The sequence below is a fragment of the Aphanomyces invadans genome, assembly GCF_000520115.1.
Source record: "Aphanomyces invadans strain NJM9701 unplaced genomic scaffold supercont1.20, whole genome shotgun sequence".
Taxonomy (NCBI): domain Eukaryota; phylum Oomycota; class Saprolegniomycetes; order Saprolegniales; family Verrucalvaceae; genus Aphanomyces; species Aphanomyces invadans.
In genome coordinates this window covers 935,634-956,926 of record NW_008580165.1, presented here as the reverse complement: position 1 = coordinate 956,926, position 21,293 = coordinate 935,634, and the positions used below count along the sequence as shown (strand labels likewise).

General features: G+C 56.5%; 5 protein-coding genes across 5 annotated transcripts; 3 read left to right on the top strand and 2 right to left on the bottom strand.

The window, feature by feature from the left end:
* Window positions 1-409: 409 nt before the first annotated feature.
* On the bottom strand, window positions 410-4,381 carry H310_09366 (hypothetical protein). The gene is made up of 7 exons (XM_008875421.1): window positions 3,292-4,381; window positions 2,924-3,240; window positions 2,589-2,878; window positions 2,307-2,543; window positions 1,339-2,266; window positions 1,049-1,296; window positions 410-995 (listed from the first exon to the last, which is right to left on the bottom strand). The coding sequence occupies exons 1-7, from the start codon at window positions 4,315-4,317 to the stop codon at window positions 634-636; spliced, it is 3,408 nt and encodes a 1,135-aa protein (XP_008873643.1). The 5' UTR covers window positions 4,318-4,381; the 3' UTR covers window positions 410-633.
* Window positions 4,382-4,887: 506 nt separating this feature from the next.
* On the top strand, window positions 4,888-10,035 carry H310_09365 (hypothetical protein). The gene has a single exon (XM_008875420.1). It carries the CDS (start codon window positions 4,924-4,926, stop codon window positions 9,940-9,942), a length of 5,019 nt encoding a protein of 1,672 aa, XP_008873642.1. The 5' UTR covers window positions 4,888-4,923; the 3' UTR covers window positions 9,943-10,035.
* A 147-nt stretch (window positions 10,036-10,182) lies between these two features.
* On the top strand, window positions 10,183-12,019 carry H310_09364 (hypothetical protein). The gene is made up of 2 exons (XM_008875419.1): window positions 10,183-10,522; window positions 10,567-12,019. Exons 1-2 carry the CDS (start codon window positions 10,202-10,204, stop codon window positions 11,884-11,886), a joined length of 1,641 nt encoding a protein of 546 aa, XP_008873641.1. The 5' UTR covers window positions 10,183-10,201; the 3' UTR covers window positions 11,887-12,019.
* H310_09363 (hypothetical protein) lies at window positions 12,002-18,147 on the bottom strand. The gene is made up of 4 exons (XM_008875418.1): window positions 16,343-18,147; window positions 16,068-16,289; window positions 14,254-16,009; window positions 12,002-14,196 (listed from the first exon to the last, which is right to left on the bottom strand). The coding sequence occupies exons 1-4, from the start codon at window positions 18,070-18,072 to the stop codon at window positions 12,040-12,042; spliced, it is 5,865 nt and encodes a 1,954-aa protein (XP_008873640.1). The 5' UTR covers window positions 18,073-18,147; the 3' UTR covers window positions 12,002-12,039.
* A 633-nt stretch (window positions 18,148-18,780) lies between these two features.
* H310_09362 (hypothetical protein) lies at window positions 18,781-21,240 on the top strand (the record flags this gene model as incomplete). Its single annotated transcript, XM_008875417.1, has 13 exons — window positions 18,781-18,878; window positions 18,938-19,151; window positions 19,194-19,413; window positions 19,458-19,509; window positions 19,554-19,665; window positions 19,710-19,957; window positions 20,017-20,154; window positions 20,188-20,313; window positions 20,366-20,486; window positions 20,592-20,701; window positions 20,747-20,906; window positions 20,950-21,104; window positions 21,153-21,240. The coding sequence occupies 13 exons, from the start codon at window positions 18,781-18,783 to the stop codon at window positions 21,238-21,240; spliced, it is 1,842 nt and encodes a 613-aa protein (XP_008873639.1).
* Window positions 21,241-21,293: the final 53 nt, after the last annotated feature.

Sequence of the window (21,293 nt, the reverse complement as noted above, 5' to 3'; positions counted from 1 at the left end):
TGTGACCGTAGGGGGCTGCAGAGGTTGTCGTGGCGCCGCCGCCGCCCTGCCCGTTTGCATCTCACCCGTCGAATCGAACGTTTCACACGTTTCAAGTGTCGAGTTGCTTTCATACTGGGTGGTGACATGCTCGGTCCGGTCGCATCGACGTCGGCGAACGGCGGGGACGCCCTTTGGACCCGCTTGCCCTTGTGCGTTGTCCATCGACAGGACGAACGGAGGCACGTGTGTACTGCGATTTCATCCACGTGAGTGAAGCCATGCCTGTATTTACAGGAGACACACAGCATGCTCATCATGGTCGTCTCGGGGAATGCAACTTGCCTCATTCGTGTCGAGGTTTCGTCAGCAGTCGATGTTTCGAGTACATCGAGGGGGCAAGGATTTTCACGCCGAACGGCGGTGAGGCCCTGCCCTTGCACGAACGCTGCCGACGGATTCAACTGAATCGTCCGCCGCGACTCGTGGAAATCCCCGTCGAGAATGCTGCATCGCGCACACGACGAATTCATTTGATTTCATCCTGAGTCGTGTCGATGGGTGTTGGTTGCCTTTGAATCCATCCCAACACGTTGTACGATGTGGAAACGATCCCTTCTTCTTCGCATGACAGCACATGTTTTCCCTTTGGTCTTAGTTGCCTCGTCGTCGGGCGAGTGCGGCCGCCAGCTCCGCATTGGCGTTGCTTTGGGGTTGTTGCGCAATGGATTCCCCAAACTTCCGGACGTTGTTCAACGCATTCCCGGCAAGGTTGTTGCCAGAGCTCGCTCGTTTCGCACGGTCCATTGCTTTGCGCGCCTTCTTCTCAGCCACTCGTCGCAGTCGCTCTTCTTCGCGCTCGCGGTCGCGAACTTCCCGACGGGCGGCACGGATCGCTTCGTCCTGAGCCCGCTGGGCATCTCGCTGCTTCTTCCGTTTGCGTTCCCGCTTCCTGCGCGCTTCCAAGTACTCTGTCGGGACTTGATCGATCGCAGCAACAGTGATCTTGATTTCACCTGCGATTCGACATGAGTTCGTCAAGGCTCATCTACAGGACGTCCGTCGCAACCTGGTCGAGTCGTGATGGCGCTGGTTGCTCCCGTCTCGAACTCGAGGGTTTCACTTGGACTAGTTGACAGCACGGGCGCCGTCCGCAAGCGGATGGACTTGTCAAACGTGATGGAGATGTTTCGCAGCGCATTTACAATCAAGACGGCGATCTCGGTCTTCTTTTCCGACGCCAGGCACACGTCTTCGGCCATGTCGACCGAAAAGTGCCCGACAACAGAGTCGACAACGCGCACGGGGGTGTAGCATCTGCACAGGCGTTCATGGCCATCGAGTAGTCACGGATCGTACCCTCGGTCTGGCACCGGATGCAAGTTGGTCACGACGTCGGCGCAGTACAAGTTGCCCGTCACTCGGCAGTGGTGGCGCCGCGTGAAGAGCGAAAACTTCTTTTGCGTCGCCATGCACATGGCCGAGCTCTTGTTGTCTTTCCAGTGGGACGTATCGGGCGCTGGCAGCAGCGGCGGCTGTGCAATCCGGAGCACAAAGTATGGGTCGGCGAACGGCGACATGACAATGCCTTCGACCGCAGACAGCGGGAGACGGCGGCGAAGACTCACCAACGGCACGATGCGCTTCGTCTTTGGGTCGACGAACGGCGTCTGGGTCTCGAAGATGTACATTGCATTGGCTGTGACGACGAGGTAGTAGTTGGACAGCCGCTGGCCGCCGGTCGAGATCTTGTCGACGTTGTCAAAGAAAAGCACCTTGACATTCTCGTCGCCGTGGAACTGTAACACGCGCAAGATCGCGGCGCGGACGTCCGTCTGTCGGCAGTAGTCGTTGTCGAAGGGCCGGTACAAACTGACGCGCTGTCGGCCTTTGCCATGCTTGGCGTACAGTTTCGCGATGTCCGCGCTGAGCTGAACGAGATGGCGTCGGCCAGCGTACTTTGTCCATGCGCGCTGGATCCGACAGGCAAACACGCCGAACGTCCGCTCGCGCAGTTTCTCGAGCGCGAAAAAGGTCTCGGGTGTGCGGATGAAGATCATCGACTTGCCCCACTGGACTTCGTCCTGGAGCGCTGGGACGTCCTTTTGCGCCGCCTTGACAATGAGTTTGCATCCGGCGACGTCTTTGCCACGGAATTCGCGGGTCGTGTCCTTGGCGAGCCATTTGAATCGGTCCAAGAACCGTCCGTATTCGCCACGATAGGCGTACCCTGCGCGCCGAACCTTGACGTTCTCGAGCAGACCCAAGTACTGGATTTGATGGAGCACTACGCAACGAGTTGGAAACGCAACGATAGGCATCGGTACCTCGCTTGTCGTCAATGTTGTTGGGCTGCTTTCGGTCGTTGGACTTGATACACCGAACGTAATGCGGTTGGCAGTCCATGAGCGCCGTCACGAGCGCCGCGCACTGCGTTCGGATCTTGGATCCAGCCGTCAGCGCAAGCTTCTTACGACCTGGCTGGTCGTCTTCTTCGGTCGGTTCATTCTGAAACAGGTACTGAATCAGTTTGTTCGAGCTTCGCCGGATCAGCGCCATGACGTCTACCCCGCATGCGTTAGAGCCATCGCGTGCGGTTGTGCACGAACCTTTTGTCAAGCTCTCCTTGTTGGCCTCTCCAAACCCGAGGGCGCTGTACTGGACATTTCCCGCATAGTGCTTGATCTCAAACACTCGTCCGCGCTTGCTAAAGTGCGCATGGCCTTTGTGGACACCGGCCATCTTTTCCAGAAACGTCAAGTCGACACCGTCGCCCTGCTGGCTGTGCATCGTCTTGATCGTGTCGTCGAGCACGTAAAAGATACCAGGCGGCGCCTTGCCTTCGATCAGGTCGCACACGACCTTGTTGTTGAAGAACGGAATCGGGGTCCACGTGATGCTAGAGGAATAGGTGGGGACGTGTGGGAATGCTCGACCTGATTACCCCTCGCGCCCGTATTCCGCCTGCTCCGACTGGAGCGTGAGTTCAATGAAGATTTGTTGCAGCTTTTCGTTGACGTAGTTGATGCAAAACTGCTCAAATCCGTTCGTTTCAAACACCTCAAACCCGTAGATGTCCAAGATCCCGATGCTCGCGAGGTCGGACGCTTCCTTTTGTTGGTTCTCCACGTCCAGCGCACTGTTGATTCGCTCGACGAGAAAGTCAAACATGGACGAGTACAAGAACTTGGCGATGGCGTCGCGCTGGCTCCTCGCTTGGTCGGGGTTCTGCGGCACTTCGTAGCTCTCGATTTTCCCGCCCTAGTACCCGTGAGCGTCCATGGAAATGGATGGCGGGAGGGTTCATCCTACCGGAGCCATCGTGTGCAGCCACTTGTAACAGAACGCACGACTCAATTCGGTCGAATTCAGACCGAGATGCCGGCACGCGAGTTCCAGTGCGTCGCCAGTCGTGACGCGACTGCCTTCAGCATCTTGGACTTGCAAGTCCTCGAAAGCGACGTTCCCAAGGTGTAGGATCCCAGCCAGCATCTGCACGACAAGCTCGATCTGCTTCTTTTTGATGCCGACGTGCTGCATCGCCGTCATCGTGGCCTGGAACTCCTCGGCGTCACTCAAGTCATCCACAGTGTAACACCCCGATGCGCGAAGGTACTCGAAGTCGCTCGGGTTACTGGACAGCCCAAACGAGCCGCGCGCGGCATCTGGCAGTCCCGCCAAAAGCTGATAAAAGATGTGGAAGTTGCGCTCGCCTTTGCCAGGTTTGACGATTCGAGATTTCTCCAACAGGTAGTTCGTCACGTGCCCCCCCTGCGGACGCCCCGCCGCATCGAAGAGGAGTTCAAAGTACTTGCCAAATCGAGACGAGTTGTTGTTGCGCACGGTCTTGGCATTCCCGAACGCTTCCAGCAGCGGGTTCGATTCGAGGAACGTCCTCTTGACTTTGTCGACGCCGTCGCCGCTGCCCGAGATCCCCGCAATGTAGTTCTGGATCTGCTTGGATGCTTCCGTCTTGCCGGCACCGCTTTCCCCCGAGATGATCACGCACTGGTTCTCTTCGTCACGCACCATCGTGCGGTACGCTTCCTCGGCGGTGGCGAACACATGAGGCACGACGTCGATGCGCTGTTTGTGCGCGTAGTGCTTCATCATGTTTTCGTTGTAGATGTCGAGCCATTTGTACGGGTTCACGCACACCAAGACGTGCCCGATGAATGTGTAGATTTGGTCACCGCCATGTCGCGCCTTGAGGTTTTCCAGGATCCCGTTCTCCGTCACAGAAGTCAAGAGCACCATGTCGTCTACGCCGACGATGGCGCGCTCCATGCCGAGCGTTGAAGGGGCTCTCTTCGGCTGCTTTTTAGTCGGACGCCCCATCAAGATTCCCCCTGTCGACCAAGTGCACAAGCAGCCGCAAGTTACGCCGTCTCCGCGTTGCAACTGTCCGGATAAACGATATGCGGATGATGACCACCAACACTCTTAGGATCACCGACAGGTCAAGGACAGCGTCGAGCTGGCATCCAAGGGCCAACGGTCAAGCCATTCGAGGGGAGAAGTCTCTCTCGTGTGCGAGTATTGAACGCAATGCGTACATTTATGTTGATACGGTTATTGCAATAGCCAACGACTGGAAATATCCCAACTGCGTTGTGAGTCCACTTGAGCAGCTGAAACGAACGCTCTTGCGACCAAATCGCTATCCAAACCTGTCGAAAGCATCAGTCATCTCGTAACGACGTGGAATGCTGCTGGAGGTCGTGAAGCTCGACGATATGGCAGCCTAATGGAGTCGTCTCGCGGTCCGAGGCTGAACCCCGAAACCCCGATTTATAACAGAACCCGTTGTTATATTGCGTAACGTTGCACGCGATTTTACTGACCTCTCTTCTTGAATACGTGTGGGTGCGTTTTACGAAGAACCTCTTTCATTTTATACTCCCAGATCGAGATTTGAATTGCCCGTCCAAGCAACGGCGGGACATGGACTGCGGCGTGTTTGGGCAATGCTTTCCCCGGCAGTCGATGATGCACTCGCCGACAGGTGGAGACTCGTTGGACAGACGCGCGGTGTTCAGGTTAGGTGGATTTGACTCGCAGACCTATATTCCGCACGAAACCATTACGGTGCCGCTGGCCACCCCAATCGTCACATACGGCATGACGTTTCGCCGCGCGCCATCCCATCCCCAGACAAGGTACTGGTGCCAAGTCGACAAAGTAGAGGCTGGTTCTGAAGCGGAAGCGACTGGCGTTGCTTCTGGTGCTGTCTTGATTGAGTTCGACCTCGTGAATCTGAGGAACGTGCACTACGACGACGTCCTGTCTCGGTTGAAGCAAGCACAGAATCGTTCGTCTGGTAGTGTCTCGCTTGTATTCAGTCAACCTCTGTCTACCGATGGTAAGAAACCGCTCCTTATGACGTGCCCGTCGAGCGGTCCCCAATGGCCAGCTGCGTTTACTGAGGTGACGGACGTAAACGAAAGCCGGCCCCGCACCAACTCGACCATGACACAATTTTGGATGTCCGATCAACATGCCAAGTGTTGCGTCGCATGCGACGAACTCTTCACCTTCTGTCGCCGGCGACACCACTGTCGGTCATGCGGCCAGATCTTTTGTTCGACCTGCTGCCACCGCCTGCCCCTCTCGTTCAAGCCTCGCGACGCGTCCATGAACTGGCTACGAAACCAACTGGTGTGCCATAAATGCCATCGTCAGCTCAAGGAGGGTTTGCTGCATCAAGCAGTCCCTGCATCCACATCGACTTTGAAAACAGGCTTCCACAGAAATTTCTCCACCCTCCAGCAGCCCCATCAACGCCTCGTCTCGTCCACTTCGATAGTGCCGCCCTCCACTCCCAAACTCGCCGATGCCCCCACAAATACTCCAATCTTATCGTCGTCTCTCTCAGAATCTGCAACCGAGCCGAATCAGTTTCTCCAGGACATCAACCCGGCCCTCTTCGCCATGTTTCCAAAAGCTCAGATGGTTCCCGCCGCTCCAGTGAAGGCTCCATCTGCAGCTGTGCTGCACCCACTCTTTCCTCACTACACGCCCACTGTCAAAGTAACACACCCCACTTTCCGTCGATGCGGGAGCGACCCCGATCTGCTGCACCAGACGCACCGCCACGTCCGTTTCCGTGGATTGTTCGCAGATGATGACAGCAGCGTCGACCTCGACGATGTGCATTATACGAACCGCCCGCGGGGAAACAATGCCAACTTTGGAAGTTGTTCGCGCTCGCTCACAACCCCGATGCCCTCCAGCCGAACTCTGATGTCGTCGTACCCTGCGATGGACACCATGGCCCGATTCGTAAAAGATGGCAACTACCAGCTCTCGAAAGCATGTGCGAATGCGTCGGGACTCCCCAACGTCCAAGCCGCGGCCGCCGCCAACCAAGCCCGTATGGCAGAACATGCCACGGCTTTCATCCTGGACAAACTCGGCTCAATGATTGAGGAAACGAACTTGCCTGGACTAACTATCGCCGACCAATGTGCATATATCGACATTCTTCTCGCGCTGAGCTCACATGCTTCGTCTTCGGTCCAAGACGGTGTGGCGGGATGTCGCATCAAGTGCTTTCCCGGCGGCGCACCCTCCGACAGCTTTGTCGTGCCAGGAGTCCTCCTTCGCAAACGCATGGCTCGCAAACGCATGCGACCGAGCGTCGACAATCCGCGCGTCCTCGTGATTGCGTCAGCGCTGGACTACCACAAAGACAAGGAGAGTTTTAGTCCGCTGGAGCACGTGGCCGGCCTCGAGACAGAGTACATGCGAATCGCCGCCGAGAAGATCAAGCGGCTTCGTCCTGACGTCGTCGTGTTTCAGAAGCACGTGCACCGCGTGGCCGAAGAGTGTCTGGCCAGCAACGACATTGTGGTTGTCAAGAACATCAAGGCAGGGGATCTCTCACGGATCGCTCGCGTCACAGGCGCCGCCGTCCTCACCGCCTTTGACCACGTTGACAAGATGGCGTCCGACGCCATTTTAGGCACGTGCAAGCGCTTCCGCGTATGGACACCGGACCCGCCGGAGCCGTCGTCGCCGTCATCCACCGCGGCAAATCGCATGAGCAGGAAACAATGCGTTGTGTTCGAGACGGACTCCCCTGCGCTGGGAGTCACGTTGGGTCTGCGAGGCGCCAAATCCAAGGCAGCTTTGATGGCCCTCCGAGATATTGTCGTGCAAAGTGTGCACCTGGGCTACCACCTGCGGCTGCAACGATCGCTGTGGAGTGCATGGGGAATTGTCCCGCCTTCCCACATTGCGTCGACCACATCGACGTCGTTTGATTCGATGTACTTGGCCATGAGGGAAAATTCGCTCAGTCAGCGAGCGTATCGAGCCCTGCAGCGCCACAAGTGTCCGGCTTGCAAAGCGTCCGACGTGAAAGTGCAGTCCACGCGAAGGCGAAGCTCCAGCAGTGTTCACCACCTCCTGCTACAAACGAAACATTCGTCGATTCAAGGATGCACTTGTCCGACCGGCCTCACGCGACCGCTATGTGGGACGCAAGTGGTCGTGTCGACGTGCTGGAGTCGATTGGACAACTTGGCACCGTCGGTGGCCGAATGGAACGTCCTGCAGTTTTACACGGTCGACGGCGACTGCAGCATCGGCAGCTTTCTCGCAAAATACTGCTTCGAGTCGGCCGCGACCGTGTTTCGCACTGCCTTTAAAACGCACCAGCTGAGTTTCACCCACGACACGACCCGCGTGCACATTCGCGTGATGGTGCAGCCGAATCGAAAGAAGAAAAACGCCGGCGACGCCCTCTTGGACATGGTCAACTTTGCCAAGAACGCTGTCCAGAACAGCACGTCGGCGCCGATCACGTGGGTGTGTGGCCCGTACGACGACGCCGCCCCAACGTACGTCGAGATGTCGTCCGATATGCTCGCATATTCGTTTGGCAAGTTTATCGAAGACCTCATGTACATGCGGCCGCTTCCGTTTGATGCAGCGATGGCGCCGCAGCTGGAAAAAATCTCGACGGACCAATGCGTTCGGTACTTTGCCCAGTCGGACGTGGTTGTCGCGATTGCTACCGAACGTATCGACCCCGTTTCGACGGTCACGTTGAAGCCGACGCTATGGCAAGACCCGTACAGGCCGTCCGCGATCGAGTTTGACGATTTGGTGCAACTGGCCGAAGAAGTTCGGGGACTAACGCTGCAAAAGATTGACGAAGCGCTCGGGGATTTGTGTGTCATGCATCAAACAAAGCAGCTCCAGACACGGGAGCTGCCCAAGTCGATGGATAAACTCGCCACGTTGCGCGGTAGCGTTCGGTTCTGGTGTCTCAGCTTTACGCAAAAAGTCCGCGAGAGTCCTCCCGTGGATGTATTTGCCAGACACGCGTTGTTCCGCGAGATTTTCGAGCACGCGGCCCGGATGTGTGTCGAACTCCGCGACAGCACGAGCACCCAGTCGACGTTCAAGCAAGGGAGCGAAGTCGACACAAACAATGCGCTGCCCACGTGGTGGTTCAAGCAAATGGCGGTGGAGGAGCAGGGGAAGAGCTCCCCGCAGGTTGCGCCGTCGGCGTCCGACTTGTCGGGCCAATCTCCGTCGGCGTTGTCGCTGTCGGGGCTTGTTTTGGATGACCGTGCAATCAATCGGACGTCGGTCGACTCGACGGCGTCCGTGGCCGAGTTTGTACACCGCGTCAACAATGGCGAGTACTCCCCGTTGGACCAACGGGGCGGATTCAGCGCGGTCGTGTCGGCCGGGATCACGTTCTTCGACTCGGGCATCGACTTGAACGATGCCATGTCGAGCCAGTCCAACAGTCTCACGCACAGCGAGTCGCAGTCGTGGAATCGCACGCTCGTGGTCGGTTCGGACATCCCGAAACTCGGCATGATCAAGTCGACCAGCACGTCTGCGTCGACATCGCATTTTCTCGAGCTACCGGCATCCATCCTTCAGTGGCACCCGAGTCTGCCCGTGGGAGTGGATGGCGTCGTCGTGCTCGTAAACTCGACGCAGCCGACGTCCGTAGTCGCGTATTCGCTCTGCTCGGTGGACTATACGAACCAGCTCAAAGACTGGTTTGGGCTCGCCACTGCCACCCACGACTTGTCCAGGACACACTTGCTGACCGTGATGAAGAGCGACCGACGGAGCAACATCGAGCACCTCTTCGTCGACGACAACGAATTCGAGTCGGCCACCAAATTTGGCTGCAAAAGCTTCTATGCGACGCAGTTTCATGCACTGCGCCAGCTCGTCGAGTACGACGAAAGGCGTTTCGTCGAGAGCTTGTGCACGTGCGAGACGTGGCAAGTGAGCGGCGGTAAGTCGGGTGCCGGGTTCATGAAGACAAAGGACGAGCGCTTCCTCGCCAAGGTGGTGCCGTCGAACCATCTCCAGATGTTTCTCAACTTTGCGCCCAAGTACTTTGAGTACCTTGCAAAAGCCATCGAGGAAGGGGCGCCAACGATGCTGAGCAAAATTGTGGGGGTGTATCGCATCGCGATCGGTGATACCAGCATGAACCTCCTGGTGATGGAGAATATGGTTTACGGACGACAAGTCGACGTGCTCTTCGATCTCAAAGGCAAGATGGAGGGCCGGTCTGCTCCTGACGAAGGCAGCGGTGCCGTTTTGTGGGACCGCAACTTTGTCAAGATGTGCCAGGGCATACCGATGCCGATGCACGAATCTGCTCTGGATGTGCTCAAAACCGCAATGATCAGCGACTCGACCTTCCTCGCGTCCGTGGATGTCGTGGACTACTCCATGCTGGTCGGGTACAACCGCCAGAAGCAGGAAATTGTGGTGTCCATCATCGACTACATCGTCAAGTACGACCTCATGAAGCGGCTCGAGCACCACGGGAAGCGCCTCCTCCAGGACGAAGGCGAGATCACCGTGCTCAATCCCAAACAGTACACGAAGCGCTTCCAAACAGCCATGACCAAGTACTTTACCTCCATTCCCTCGCGGTACACTGCCATTCTCCAGCGCCACGACGACGACTCGTAGGTCGCATCATCGACTCTCAGACATCGCCATGTTCTTTCGTCGGCCACGTGCGAGTAAAATTTTTATATGGAATGCGAAGGGGTTAATACGCTTCGATATAGTTCTGTATAAAGTTTGACCATGATCGTGCGATCTACTCTAGAAACTTTGGGTATGTACTACTGCACTTGACGTTTGTATAGGAAAATTAACCCTTTCGTATCCGGATGAGGCAGAGACTGCAATGGACCCACACAACGGAATTCTTCCACTCGCAAAGATGCAAGCCGAAGCTGCGGCGCCGACCAAAGGTGACAACAACGGCGCACCGGCGACACGGGCAACGTCTGCCCCTCCGCTACAAATCAAGGATGATTGTCCAGAAGAATCGAGCAATGAATTGGCTGACATGCCTCAAATCTTCTCGACACGCGCACCACGAGACGCTGCTGCTGGCCTGTCGTCAGGCCTGAAGAACATGGGAAAAGGGTTGGCCGCAGGAGTTGGGTCCTTTGTGGCCATGCCAATCATTGGTGCGAAGGAACAAGGAATCTTTGGTTTCGCCAAGGGTCTTGCGCTCGGCACTGCCTCTGCTGTTGTGGTATGCCGATCTGCATGTGACTTTCCGATGACTCGCTTGGTTAGATGGTTGGAGGTGGAGCTGTCACTGGTGTTACTCAAATCGCTCGTGGCATTGCGGCGACTCCCCGAGCAATCATCAGCAACAACGAGAACAAGGTGTGGAATGCAGAAACCAACGAGTGGTACGTGTACAACCTCCAAGAAGAGGCGGCAGAAATTGCGGCTGCCGATGCCGCCGCGCCTATTCTGGAAGACAAAGTGGTCAAGGAAACCGAGTTGTACGATGTCTTGGGCGTGCCGCCAAATGCCACGGACGTCGACATCAAGAAGGCGTACCGACGACTGGCCATCAAACTGCACCCGGACAAGAACTTAAACGACCCGACGGCGTCTGAAAAGTTCCAGAAGGTGGGTGCCGCGTACCAAATTCTCTCGGATCCTGCCTCTCGTGCCAAGTATGACGAGCACGGCAGCGATGGCGTGGACCAGCAGCTCTTCATGGACAACAGCCAAATTTACGACATGATTTTCGGGTCGCAAGCGTTCGAAGCGTTTGTGGGCGAATTGAACCTCATGACGCTGCAGCAAGAACTGACCAAGATGAACACGATGGACGGGTTGAACGACCCGACGGATCTGTTTGGCCAGACTGACAAGACGAAACTCAAACAGAAGCGACGCGAAGTTCTTTGCGCCGTCCACTTGGCCAACCTTCTCGACAACCAGTACGCGACAGACGTGTCGGAGAAGCATATCAACTTTCGCACGACCATGACGGCAACGGCGCAGGAACTCGCGTCGACCGCTTTCGGCGGGACGCTGATTGGAGTCGTCGGCTACGTGTATGAAGAGCAGGCGCACAAGCACCTTGGGTTCCGGAAGAGCGTCGCGGCGGGGCTGGGGCTGCAAAATGTAACGAAGAGCGCGCATGTGCTGTCGACCAAGTACAAGTTTTTGTCGTCGGCCGTGTCGGCGTACTCCAAGTACAGCAAGGCGGCGAAAAAGGTGGAGGAGTTTGAAAAGAAGAAGCAACAGCAGACTGAATTGACCCCCGACGACGCGGTCTGCGAAGACCAACTCGCGAGGCAGCTGCAGCAAGAAACCCTCGGCGGCATCCTCGAAACGGCATGGAACTTCACTGTCATGGACGTCGAAGCGACCCTCCGCAGCGTCTGCTTTAAGCTGTTCAAGGACGCGTCTGTGTCCGCCGCCCAGCGTGTCAAACGCGCGGAGGGTCTTGCAATCCTTGGCGAGATTTTCCTTGCGAGCAGCCAGACGGCGGAAGCAGGGCTCAAGGAAGTGATGGAGAAATTCAGCATGGCCGACCAGCATATGCCGATGCCGACGGACCATGACTCTCCTCGGCCCGCCCCCAGCCAATAAGTTATGTTTTTGAATTGCTAGATGTGATGCATCTTCTGTTCCATGCTGGTATCACCGAGACAACTCTGGTCAAGGGAGCGACGTCATCGAGCAGATCGTTGTGGCCCGCTTTTAACGCGATTCCGATGAAAGGGATAAGTTAGCATGATAGGCCTATGCGTGGTACGCCAGGTGGGCGGCGTTGTCGTACTGTTTCCACTTGCAGCTATGGCACTGCCTGACGAGGTCGTCAAACATGACGGCTGCTTCCTGGGGACTCAGCTCCGGTGCAATCGCATCGACAACATAATGGAGATCGTCACGGTCTCGGAGCTCGGGTAGCTGGGCGGGCAGCATCAGGAGCAAGAGCGAGATGATTGCGTGAAAATGGCGCCGCACGACGTTGAATGCGTCAGCGCCCGACTTGATAAACTTGGCAAACCCGGCCGAGTTTTCGCCCCCAAACACGTGCGACATTTGCGGCGTAAACACAAACGGCGTGCGCTCGCGCTTGATCGTGACGATTCCGAGAAGCGGCACGTACTTGAAGAACCCGAGGAAGTGGCCAAAGTCAATGTGAAAGAACCGCCCGCCCCGCGTCACCATGAGGTTGTCGTTGTGGCGGTCACCAATGCCGAGGATATGTGTGGCGACACAGTACCCCGCACAGGACCGCAGAAACAAGTCCTTCGCCGCCTTCAGCGCCTTGGGTGTCGTATTGTGCTGCTCAATCCAATGCGAGAAACACTCGAGGTTGAATGCGCCTAAAATGCCTCGCATGGAGCTTCCCCGCCGCTGGATCGCCGCGGTCGTCGCGGCGTGCGGGACGACTTGGACGAGCCCAGTGTTGGGTCCGGTGGCGACACAGCGATATGGCTCCATCCCGAGGTCCTTGCCCGTTTCCCGCCACATGTCATCCATCACACGGATGAGTTGTAAGACAAGTGCGTCCTGTCGAAGATCGTCGCCGCTTTTGAAGATCACGGCCACGGAAGGCTGTCCCGGTTCAGCATTTTCAAACTCGAGCCAGAGCGGGAGCTTGGCAGAGCTCATCACACGGCAGTTGGCCACCACAAGTTTGCCAACTTGGATGCGCGAGTCAATGGGCAGTTGGTACGACGTCGTGGGGAGCCATGTGTTGACGTGGTTCAACTGGGTGTGCAGAGACGCCAGCACGTCCTTCTCGGACGCCCCAGCTGCCTTGACGCGCTTGATTTCGCGGCACACCGCCTCCAATCGTCCTCCTTGGCCAAATAAATTGTCTTGGAGCTCAAACATGGCTCGCGTCTTGACCGAACACACGTCAGCATACGCATTGAGAAGCAGACCAAAGCGCTCTCGATGCTGGGGGAAGTGCGTTTCTACTTTCAGAGCCCAAAACAAGTCCAGTCCAAGCGGGTTCGGAGCCTTGATCGCCCGCTCGATGAGCAGTGCCGACAACGGCGACGTGTGGTGCGCCTCGTTCTTGAGAGCTTGCACCAGCTGCGGGATAAGCTGCCGGAACGACGTGTCGGTGAGATTGGTCAGTTGGTCCACGACGAACTGGCGCACGCGGGCGTCAACGCATTCCAGCAACGCAATGTACGACGTCGAGTGGCGGGGGGTCGTCCAGGAAGGGAGCAGCGCGACCATTTCGGCCGATTGCCAAGGATCGAGCCAATTCACGCACGTCAGCATGCGCGGGAGCGCTTCAAAAGAACCGAGAAACGCGCGTCGGTGACGCCACAGAATCGCTTTCTCGTAGCCGCATAGTTGATACAGTGGGTTTTCGTCAATCAGCTGGACGAGGTAGTCAAATTCGCCGAGTTCTGCACTCGCCTGCGCTGTCCCGACGGGCTTGGCAAACTGCCCGATCAAGCTCGTCCGGAGGTCGTCCTTCGATGCAGTGTCCGTCAAGTCGTAGTCTGTGCGGGACGCCACCAACTCGATCGTTTTCATCCACGCATCTCGCTCGTGCCGCGTCCGGGCTGCTAGCACGTACACCCTGGGGTTGCCTTGGAGGATGAGCTGGAATGCCCACGTATGCTGTTCGCGACGAGTCGATTGCGTTAGCTTGGTCGTGTGCCTTCGATTCTGCGTGTCGGTCACGGCGACCTGTGCGCCATCGAGAGGCAGGGACTGGTGGGGGCTGCCGGACTTGTTGTCTGCGGCCAGAACGAGGCAACAAATGGCATGGTTGAGCTGGCACCACTTTTCCGTCCAAGTCAAGCTGTTTGAAGCGCGTTCAGCAAGCCATCCACATCGGTCCAGAGACCGATTGGGCTCTCGGACGATGCCAGTGTGGGTGGTCCAGTCAAATTTCACGGGAATTTTGGGAATCGCCAACGTAATCTAACCATCATCAACGTCGGAAGATGCCTTGAAAGGTCACAGCCAACACACACATACCACAATGTATGGCGCGCCGTCGTCGAGTTGTGCGATGCGCGAGAGGGGGCCGGAGTACAACGACGGCACGTCGTGTAGAAGAGGTAGCGCGAGATCGCCGTGAATCAACAGATTGTCCGCGTCAAAAATGTTGACGCCCGCGGTCGCCAGGGGGGTCCACTTTTCAATTTGAGTCGTTTGGAAGCCGTAGACGGTCAGAACAAGGCGCGTTTCCTTGGGCAGTGCACTGACGTTGAGCGCCGAGTTGTACCATCTCGACCGACTCCATCGGCCATTGCTTTGGCCAGACATGGACGGCTTTGACAGGTGCACTTCGGCCGAGTCGGCGACCTTTTCCAAACGCTCGCCGTTGTACACGAGCTCGGCCATGACCACAACGTGTGTGTTTCCTTGCGGATTCACCGACTGGACTTCCTCGAGTGTAAACTGGACAGGAAACAAATACGAGCCGCTGGGAATGACTTGTTCCGGCGTGTGTGGGAGGGATCGCACTTGCGAAAACGACGCCGCGCTAAACCGGCGCGTGTCTGTTCGAATGGCGTCTTGAATCGACTCGACGATGACGTTGCGATGGAGAACGGTCAGGCACAGCGTCTTCTTGGAGAAGAGGCAGTCCTGGATGTGCATGTACTGGTCCATTGTCGACGACGGATTCACCATGTAATCGTGGTATCCCGTCACCTTGAGGAAAAAATCGGACGGGTTGTACGGCTTGAGCGGCGCGGCGCCGGCCATTTGACTGTAGTTGACGAATATGTGCTCGACAGTCTCTACCACCGTATACGACGGCAGCGTCACGAGGCGCACTTCGTTCACGCTGGACGCGTCCACTTCGGCAAGCTGGAACATTCGGCGGAAGACGATATCCACGACGTCGTACGGCACCGACCGGCAAATGGCCCGCGCCCACATTTTGTAGTCGCGCTCAGACTCTGCCTGAAGCACCCACGTTCGCTTGGTCGTGACCAGTTCGATTGTCAGAGTGCTCAAGTACGGCCGGACGAGCGACACGTTGCCCAAATGGAGCGATCCGCGGGGCTTTTCCTTCCCAAACCAGCCCTTGTTCAGTTCCGGATTCGTCTTGTAGTACACAAGTTCGTTGTCTTGGAGGATCATGTACCGCCGCTGCATCGTGACGTTGACTTCGCCACGCTTCATGAGATAGCCGGCGCAACTCGTACGCTTGTTGTTCTGGCTCGACGTGTTGGTGGTGTCCAAAACCAAAACGTCCATCGGGATGCGGGCAACGACTGGAATAGTGAACAACTGGACGTCGCTCTGGCGCTTCCGAGCGAGCATCCAGTCGGCTTTATCGAGGCGGTATTCGGGCATGGTCGATTTGACTTCGAGGGCTTCCTTGGACATTCTCTTGCGACTCGTCACCCGTTCCAAAATGGCGTGGGCCGCTGCTGCCATCGTGTCGTGCTCAGCGGTGTACACTAGCTTTCGAACAGGATACCACGTGACCTTGTGGCTTGAGCGGTCGGCGGATTCGCGACGCATGTACAGGTCCTTGCGGGTCGACGGAGGCAAGACGATGTTAGTCCTCGGACCACTTCGAAGAGATGGTCCAAGCTGCTGGGTTTCGTAGACGCTGTCAAGGTCAATGGAGTGCGCGGGAGAGTCCATCGACGAGACTTCCGAGTCATCCGAGCTGTCGTGCTGCAAGTTGGTTGGGGGTGGCCAGTGCTGGCCACTAGGATCGGACATGCTCCTAGCTGAAGGGGCACGATCGTGAACTGCTGGCTCAAGTCGACTACGCATGGGCAGGCAGGGGTTACGACGTCGAGCAGCTTTCACATCGTACAACTTACACTGGTGGAGGAGTTGGAAAGGGCACTGTTGGCGAGTGATGCGATGGCATGTCCCGTGGATTGTCGATGGCGGTACTTTTGGACGCACTTCGAGACTTTTGGTCGGGTAGGTTGGCACCACGGGACGAACGGGACATCAAGACATCGTGGGCCCGCAGATTGTCCGCGGACAAAACAACAGTCGGACGATGCTCAGCTTCCACGGAGGTCGATCCGTTGGGACTAGACAGCGTGATCAGCGCCGCCTGGCATTCGTCATCCTCGATCGTACGTACTCGCGGGATGGCGACTTGGGTCTGCCCAGGGCGAGAGTTCGCAGGTCGTGCTCCTGCAGTCGATCGAACGTCAATGTGTCGTCGTTGGAATCGAAAGAGCTGTCCAGCACGATCGGGGCGTACGGTGTTGGAGACGAGGAAAGGTTTTGCTGGGGCAGTTGGGGAGAAAACGTCTGGCGGGTGTTGTAAACGGCGCCCATGGACGGAAAGTCGCCGTCATCGTGGGCGTCATCGTAGCCACTGTGCGCCCGCCGTGGCGAGCAAGGAGGGTCGTACATGGTGGTGCTATAGAACGACGACCCGTCCACTGACTCTGCGATCGGAATCGACGACGCGAACGAGTCGTCGACAGCGCGGTGATGCTGGAATCGCTTGACGGCGTAGTTGGTATTGTCCATGTCGAACCCATCGTCGTCTTCGTCGACGCTCGAGTTGGACGGTCGCTCGTGGTCGAAACGGGTCGCCGCCACTTTCTCAGCCTTGTCTGCTTGGTTGGTGGTGGGCATGATATCGCTGTCGTTGTCGCCAAAGCCATCGCTGGTCTCTGACGTCATTGCGTCCATCCACGCACTGGACCGTGGCTCCTCGAACTCGTACGTCGACGCGAGGGGAATCGTGCTGTCCAAGCCGTGGTGGTTTGCCTCGCTGTGAGATCGTTCGCGCAACGTTCGAGGATGGTTCACATTGACAGCCTTTGAATTGTTCAGCGGCGAGACATCCGCCGTCGAGTTCGAGTCTGCTTCGCTGTCCACGTCAAACGTTCCGAACAAAACAGCTTCCCGAGGTGGCACAAACGGCCGTCTCTGCGGGACCTCCGTGGCTTGGCCATCTCCCGGCTGACTGTATTGCGGTGGTCTCTCGCTTGCCGCTCCTACCGCTTCGGTCGTTTGACTGTGCGGGGGAGTATGGCCGAGGGATGGGTTCGAGGCAAATCCTCCATACTTTTGTAAAACGGACTGAAGCTTCATGCTGTGAGGTGTTGGGCTCTGAGCGGTGCTGAACCTGGCTTTGATTCCAGTCGGTTCCTGAATTAGGGAAGGGCTGTTTGAAGTTGGCTTTGGAGTCTCGTTGGTCTCGCTGACGGATGGCATCGACGTCGGCGGCGCAGATGAGTCATGCGGCTGCGACGACGACGACATGATGTGCTGGCTGCGTGGGCGGTTGCTATTCGTGCCATGTGACGACTTGACTTTTGGCCATGGAGCCCTTTGTATAGGTGCCTCCACAGGGGATGGCTCAGCTTCTGGACCTTTTGTCCGCGCGCGGTCCCCTGATTGCCGACGACTGCTACCGAGAATTACGTGGTGACGGTGCAGCAAGTCGTCCTGCTGCAAATTGCGACTGGTTTCGTTGGAGGTTTCCACTTGACAAAACTTTTGGGTGTCCGACGTCAATGCCAGGGATTCTACGGGCAGTCTGTCCGCGAATACCAACGAGCTCCGCGGTGAAATCTCTTCAAATGACGGTCGCGGCGGCTTGCGAAACATGGAAAACACTTGACCAGTTGACATCTTCCTTGGCTTTTTTTGAAAGAGTCCTGAAAAGAAGCCGCCGCTTCCCTTTGACCACTGCGAAGCTGGAGGCTGCTTGACACTCACTTCGATCGAGTGGCGTCGTCGTCCTTCCAGCCCAACGTCCGAGCGCGGCGCTTCGTACTGAGATGCACGGCTCCGTCCATTGTGCGGTGGAGTGTCGTGTAGCGGTCCACCGGTCTCCGGTTTGCGCCGCATGTGATGTGGATGGGTCGACGGCCGCGACTCTCTCGGGTGTCTTAGTGGGAATGGTCAGTTCGATCGCGTTGCCGCAATGTGCATTTGAACGAGTGCGTTTTATTACGACAATAAGTTTAATGAATAAAACCACTCACGGTTTTTCTTGGCGTCCCTGTCAAACGTAATATCTGATGGAAAACGCCCGCGACTCTGTACGAACCTCGATCTAACTTTTAGCAACATTATGCATAAATGGAATATATCTATTTATACAGGTAATACGAAAGTGGAGACACGTGACTACGGTCCGTGGCAACTCACCCCGGCATCCAACCTCGGCAGTGGCTGGCGCACACACACCCTCTCCCCATCAAATGCTTATCCTTTGCACTGCAGCGGCTACACCATGCCACATTAATGAGGCTCGAGAGCCTCATCAGCTGTTCAGGTAGTTTCCCGCGGTGCATGTTTTCGTCGTTCACTTGTCTTTGCTGGGCTGCTTCCTGTCCACTGAGACCTTTGAAAAGGACTTGAAAGAGGATTACACATATCTCCCATGAAGTATGTGCGTATCAAGCGTGCATGCAGCTGGCCTGGAGAGGGGCAATCAAGCGCTCTTCTTGACGTCGCTGTGAAGGGCGTCAAGAAGAACGTTGCAGTTTTGTATTCGGATCCGGATAGAGGGTTGACATAACAGCGATCCTTCATCATTCGAACTTTCCCAAGATGCTGTCGTCGTTGGCCGCTTCCAAGCGCCGCTACCTGTCCACATTCAATCCGTCGACGGTGTCTCGCCTTTTGGATCATGATAATCATGACACTCGGTAGCTTGGCCCCTCAGCATCCTCGAGATCTGGTTGCTTGTTGACCAGTCCCCTCGTAGCGCCAAACTGCGGGAACTGTTCAAAGACCCACTCTACCGCCCCAAGTATAACATTCCCCTCGATCAAGAGCGAGAGCTGGCGTACCAACGTCTGAAAAAGTTATGCCAAAGCGGCATCATCTCCGTGAAGGACTTTCGCACGAACCCTCGAAACATCTTCACCACGCACGAAATTGCAGGCATGTGCGACGGCGCAATGGCAACAAAGATGACGGTGCGACAGGCGGTTGCTCCAGTGATGTCATCCCTGCAGTAGGTGCAATTCAATCTCTTTGGCGGAACTGTCTTGAAGCTCGGAACGGACCGACACCACGGCGCGTTCCTCGACGGCATCGACCGATTTGAAAACGTCGGGTGCTTCGGGCTAACGGAACTTGGATACGGCAATAACGCAGTCGAAATGGAGACGACGGCGACGTACGATGCGGCCAAAGAAGAATTCATCATTAATACGCCCTCGACAAAGGCGCAGAAGTGTACGCTCCCCTTCTCAACACACTTGCTTACCTACGCGGAGCAGATTGGATCACCAACTCGGCTCTACACGCGCAATATGCGGTTGTGTTTGCACGGTATGCTACATTATTTTGACGTTTGCATCTCATGAAGCGAGCAGGTTGTTGACGGGCGGCAAGGACGAAGGCATCCACGGTTTCCTCGTACCCACTAGAGACTTAGCATCGCATGAGGTCCTTCCCGGCGTCAAGATCTGGGACATGGGCCACAAGGTGATTCAATGATCTGGTAGGGTGGCCCCACGTATACCCCGTAGATCGGCGTGAATGGGGTCGACAATGGCGCGCTCTGGTTTGATAACGTGCGGATTCCACGGGGGAACTTGCTTAACAGCATGTCCGACGTGGCTGCAAACGGAGATTTTACGAGCTCTGTGACGAGCAAGCGCGGTCGATTCCTCGTGTTGGCGGACCAATTGCTCAGCGGTCGCGTCTGCATTGCGTCCATGTGCATGGGTGGGACCAAGATCACGCTTGCCAATGTCGTGCGGTACTCTTTGTCTAGGTATTGCCGTCGCTCCGAGTGTCATGTCCTGTGAAGGATGTCTGACACACCCCGTGCAGGTTGGCGGTGGGAGAGACGGGCAAGTCGGACACACCGATCATGAAGTACCAGCTGCAGCAGCGCAGCATTGTGCCACTGATTGCTTCGACGTACGCGTTGAACTTTGGCTTGAACTATGTCAAGGACAGGTACTGCTTGTGGCGGAGGCGGCAGGCTGACTAGGAAAGCAGGTATGCTGGCCAGTCAAAGGACGATCACACGGAAGTGCTACAGTTGTGCTGCATCATCAAAGCCCTCGTGACATGGAACAACGAGCAAGTGGCGACCATCGGCCGCGAGCGATGTGGTGGTCAAGGGTGAGCGACTGCAGTCCTCCAACGCAATTTCATCGATATATGGGCTCCGTAGGTATTTGTCTGCCAATCGATTCGGGGAGGCCATTGCGGGGGCCCACGCAGGCATCACGGCCGAAGGAGACAATCGAGTGCTCACACAGAAAGTCACCAAGGAACTGCTCGCTACCGTCAAGGTGCTGCTTGAACGATTGTATTTTGTTTGGTGATCGAATATGTCCATATAGCCCAAAGAAGTTGCGCAGCACACGGTCGTGTCCAAGCTTCCAGGAATTCTCAAGCGACTGGCCCTCCAAGTCCCGTCAGATGTGACGAGTGCCGAGGGGCAACTGCGCTTGTTTCGAATCCGTGAAAATTACTTGCTCCATGGGCTGGCAGCGCGCTTGCACAAGTACGCTGGGAGTTTTGGTGTGGGGTGACTTTGACGTTGTTCCAGGGCCAAGACAAACAAGGAATCGCTCTTCAACACGTGGATGTTGAACGAATCGGACGCGATTCAAGCTGCGGCGGTTGCGTATGGAGAGCGCATGGTCCTCGAAAAAACTGTCGAAGCAGTTCAATATGCTGAACCGTCGGATCGTCACACGCTGAACTCGGTATGACTCATGGAAGCAAACATAGCACGAAAAGATGGGGTAGATTCGAGCGCTGTATGGTCTGTCCCGTCTGGAGAAAGACTTGGGCTGGTTCACTGTCAACGAGATCTTAACCCCTGCGGCCGGAAATTCCGTGATTGCTGAATCGCAGGCCAAATGCAAAGAATTGGGGGCGATCGCTGAAGACTTGGTTGAAGGGTTCGGAATCTGACGATGACTATCGATTCTGACTAACATGTGGCGTAGATTTGGCATCCCGGAGCATATGCACCACGCCCCGATTGCCACCGACTGGATCCAGTACAACGCGACTCAAAACAACGGCGAAATCTAGGTCAGCGCAGCCTTAGCCACTTCTCTCATCCTCTGATTTATTGATTTTTTCGA

Coding starts and splice junctions, on each gene's coding strand:
- H310_09366 (XM_008875421.1), bottom strand. CDS start 4,317: ATGGGGCGTCCGACTAAAAAGCAGCCGAAGAGAGCCCCTTCAACGCTC. Junction 1,297..1,338: donor CATCCGGTGCCAGACCGAGG/GTACGATCCGTG, acceptor ACGCCTGTGCAG/ATGCTACACCCCCGTGCGCG. Junction 996..1,048: donor CGCCATCACGACTCGACCAG/GTTGCGACGGAC, acceptor GTCGAATCGCAG/GTGAAATCAAGATCACTGTT.
- H310_09364 (XM_008875419.1), top strand. CDS start 10,202: ATGCAAGCCGAAGCTGCGGCGCCGACCAAAGGTGACAACAACGGCGCA. Junction 10,523..10,566: donor GCACTGCCTCTGCTGTTGTG/GTATGCCGATCT, acceptor TCGCTTGGTTAG/ATGGTTGGAGGTGGAGCTGT.
- H310_09363 (XM_008875418.1), bottom strand. CDS start 18,072: ATGCGGCGCAAACCGGAGACCGGTGGACCGCTACACGACACTCCACCG. Junction 16,290..16,342: donor CCCAAGTCGCCATCCCGCGA/GTACGTACGATC, acceptor CACGCTGTCTAG/TCCCAACGGATCGACCTCCG. Junction 16,010..16,067: donor TTTCCAACTCCTCCACCAGT/GTAAGTTGTACG, acceptor GCCCATGCGTAG/TCGACTTGAGCCAGCAGTTC.
- H310_09365 (XM_008875420.1), top strand. CDS start 4,924: ATGGACTGCGGCGTGTTTGGGCAATGCTTTCCCCGGCAGTCGATGATG.